The sequence below is a fragment of the Ceratosolen solmsi genome, unplaced genomic scaffold (assembly GCF_000503995.2).
Source record: "Ceratosolen solmsi marchali unplaced genomic scaffold, CerSol_1.0 scaffold43, whole genome shotgun sequence".
In the NCBI taxonomy this organism is placed as follows: domain Eukaryota; kingdom Metazoa; phylum Arthropoda; class Insecta; order Hymenoptera; family Agaonidae; genus Ceratosolen; species Ceratosolen solmsi.
The window spans coordinates 1,871,173-1,875,084 of NW_011948431.1; the positions used below are offsets into that span (position 1 = coordinate 1,871,173).

The 3,912-nt window shown below is 47.6% G+C and overlaps 1 protein-coding gene across 1 annotated transcript in view; it reads left to right on the forward strand.

Annotated features, from left to right (window-relative positions):
• Window positions 1-3,243: 3,243 nt before the first annotated feature.
• LOC105364170 (leucine-rich repeat-containing protein 57) overlaps window positions 3,244-3,912 on the forward strand; it is a 1,853-nt gene continuing 1,184 nt past the window's right edge. Inside the window, exon 1 of the mRNA XM_011502041.1 lies at window positions 3,244-3,795. Within this exon, the coding sequence (XP_011500343.1) occupies window positions 3,463-3,795 (333 nt within the window). The 5' untranslated portion in view covers window positions 3,244-3,462. The remainder of the gene's footprint in view (window positions 3,796-3,912) is intronic.

Here is a 3,912-nt window from a genome sequence, read left to right on the forward strand (position 1 = left end):
GTAGCGAGAGAGAGAGAGAGTGAGAGAGAGAGTGAGAGAGAGAGAGAGAGAGAGAGAGAGTGAGTGAGAGAGAGAGAGAGAGCGAGAGAGCCCCCGGGGGTAGACGCACAAAACGCGGCTCTGACAATACGTTTCCGAGGCAACACAAAACACGCCGCCACCGCGCGTCCACCCCGCACACACGCGCGCTCACCTATTGTACGTGTAGGTAAGCGGCGCATTCCGTCTCCACCTCGGTCTCCCTCACGCTCCACCGTCCCGCTCCCGCGCCTCATTCGCCACCCACCAACATCAACCACCGTCACCGTACACACATGAGTACACACTCATCCTCCTCCACGTTGTCCTACGTCTGCTCGTTCTCCTCGTTCTCCCTAGTCCCGCTGACACCCCCACCATCGCAGCACGTATCCCAATCCCCCGCTACCCCTGGCCGAGGAACTATGGTCCTCGCCGCCCTCGCCGCCGCGCCACCCGGGCGTTCGTCTCTCTAGTATTCCTCATCCGCTGTTCGATAAAGGTGCGATTCCGCGATCGTCGCGGATGCGTGGGTGGGCGCGCGTCGGCTTCGGGCTTGAACCATACGAGCTTCCGAGCGGGAGCCAAGAGGTAAACAAAGCGCATGGAGACGTCACGTGGGGGGCTGGCCGCGGATGCCTACCACTACTCACCGGTGTACTTGTCCGTGGGCTTAGGCGTGGAGGTCATCCTCAGCTCGATCCCTCGATCCTGCCACGAACCTCCGCGCGTATCCTGGGCCGCGACGGGGCGGCGCTGCGGCACACGTGCGCACACCAGTCGTAGAGGCGCGCACTCGGGGCGCAGCACACGCGACACTCGGCCGGCGCGGCGCGCGCATTATCGCGGCACTCCGGGCGCCTCGTCACCGGCGGCCACGCGCCCCCCGAACGTCATCCTCGAATGTTGCTTCCACCGCTGCTGCTGCTGCTGCTGCTGCTGCTGCTGCTGTCGCTGATGCTGTCGCTGATGCTGCTGATGCTGCTGCTGCTTGTGCTAGTGCTGGTGCTGGTGGTGGTGCTGCTGCTGCTGCTGCTGGAGTTGGACGAGCGTACAAAACTCCGCGAGAGGGGCGCGCGCGCGTTCTGCGAGAGACTAACTCCCCCTTGCCTCACTCTTTCTCTCTCCGCTCTCGAGGCGGCGGCAGCGGCAGCGACGTTCTACTGCTCCCTCTCTCTCTCTCTCTCTCTCTCTCTCTCTCTCTCACGTCCCCGACCCTTCTAATGCTCTCGTACGCACGCACACACATGCACACTCACTATCTTGCTCTCTTTGTCTCACTCTGTATCTTTTACTAACGCTCGCTCTCTTTCGCTCGTTCCAAGCACGTTTGTGTGCGCGCCTATGTGCAAGCGCACGGGATGCGACTCCCGCGGCATCTGGGGACGGGAGGTGCAAGTCGAGACGCAAGGGTCGCCACTCGCCGCCAAGGGTCACGACTCCGCGCGACCGTCACGACGACCACTTGCCGCAACCAACGTCCTTCCCGCTTTCTTTATTTATTACTCGCGTCATCGAACCTCCGATGCTCGATGCTCGACGTGCAGCGTTTCCATCCGTTCTCGTGGCTCCCCTTCCCCTTTGGCAAGCCATCCACAGCACCAAATCGTCCGCTCCATCATCTTCTCTCTCTCTCTCTCTCTCTCTCTATCTATCTCTTTCTCTCCTTCCCAATCTCTCTCTCTCTCTCTCTCTCTCTCTCACTCTTTGCCTCCTGCGCGCGCTTTCTGTATACCTTAGATGTCAAGACGGTAGGAGAGCACTTTGTGCGAAAGATAATCGAAATATTGATGCAAAAACTGCTGTCTTTTTATCGTTTACATAAATGTCCGACCGACATTTATTATAACCCGTCAAAATGATCTTTCCTCTCACTTCCGCGATCACGTGATATAGTCCGAGTGCTTTGCTTCGACAAATAGCTGCGGCACATTCCTTAATTCCCATATGACTTTGACAATGCTACGGCACACGTAACAGAAAGCTTATTCCTCAAAGTGCTGAAATCTTCACTTAACCACCGATTATAATCTTCATTTTACTTTTCATTCTATAATAATTACATTAATAATAATAATGTTTAGTTTTTTTTTTTATGATTTAGTGTTGCGTTGTATTTCGCAGAAAAATCTTATTCAAAACAGTGATTTAGCATACTGTAAAATTAAACGTTTTTGGTTAATCGATGAAGTAGATCTCTCTACCTCATCTCTACTCTATTATGCTAATTAGCATTATCGTATTCTAAAAATGTTTTAGTAATTATGCTGCATAATATGATGTAAATATAAAAGTGGAAAATAAATAATTACCAATACGTACCAATTGTCCCTGCAATATAAAATTTTTACTACAATGTATTTGAAAAATAATTGATAAATGTCATTGTTAGGAGGCGATCGATGAAAAATTTATTACGGCAAATAAATTAATTTACAGTAAGGAAGGATCCATAATAATGCCGTATCGCATGGTCGCCAGTAATATTTGAGGTTTCAATAAATTTTGAAAACCTAAAATAAAATGAACTATTCCTTATATTATTAATAAACCTGTAAATAAAAAATTTACATTATACATACATTTGTAATGAACAATGTAGATAATAATAATCGTATTAACGAGTAGAGTTTTATTTATGCGCACTTATTATTTAATGCTTTATACGCGATATTGACCAACTGAGAAATTTTGAACTATTCGTTAAAATACTAAATCTTTTATCTTGACGTTTGTATAAATATTACCAGCATAGAAAAACATTAAATCACTATTGACCGATTGAAATTATTGTTTCGTGATTATTGTTAAAGCTTATTTGAGTAATAGACGGAGAGCAACGTAGTCGAGTGTCAAGTAATAATGTGGTCTTTCAAATAAGGCGGGAAAAATAAATGAACTCGCGGGCGAATGCGCGTGCAGCGATTAATGGCTGACGTACAGCTGTTGCGCATTTGACGATTGTGGCTTTTGCGTTTCATTTCATCGGCTCACGATTGAAAGCTTGAAAAGCTTTAGAAGAATTGCGTCGCTATAATAGATAGCAATTCTTCGCGTGAGATCGAATGTCGAGCGAGTCACGGGGAGAGGAGTTGGAAGGTCGGCAATTGTTAGTGTAGGAACCGAGCCGAGTATCATCAAATTTGGAGGTTATGACGGGAGTGGAACGACATCGATTTCCTGCCCGTTAGTGCTGTTAATTCTCGAGGCCGAAGCTACCGTGTCAAATTCAAATTGATAAACAAATGCGTGAGTGGGCATGGAGAGGTAGCTGCTTTACAATAATCGCTCGATCGAATCAATGTATTGCGACGTTAAATTAACAGTTGCACTGAGAAGCGTAAAAACGAACGGCAGGTGACACGCACACGTCCCGTTCTCGCCTAAACATCGCGGTTTCGCACTCCATAATAGTTATAATAGTGATCGAATAAGCCAGCGAAAATGGGAAACTTTGGATTAAAGCAGCATTACGAGATGGCCAAGAGCACAGGTACGTTAGATCTGTCCCGGAGACAACTCGACAAGTTCACCGATGACCTCTTAGCCTTGGCGCCGTTCCTGCGTAGTCTCAACCTCGCCGACAACAAGTTCACCGTGCTCTCTGTCGAGGTCCAAAAACTGACATTGCTAAAAAATCTCAATCTAAGCGGTAACAGACTTACCCAATTACCAGAGGTTATCGGTACTCTCGTCCAACTGAAAAGGCTCAACGTCAGTTCCAATCAAATCTCTGCTCTTCCGGTTTCCTTGTCCAAACTCAAGCATCTCGAACAGGTCAGTCAGTCGTCCAAGCTTTAGCTACGTTTATTTTGATCATTCATATTGTTATTCGAGTGCATATATTTAATAAAAAAAAAAAAAAAAAAAAAAAAAAAAAAAACACAAAAAAAA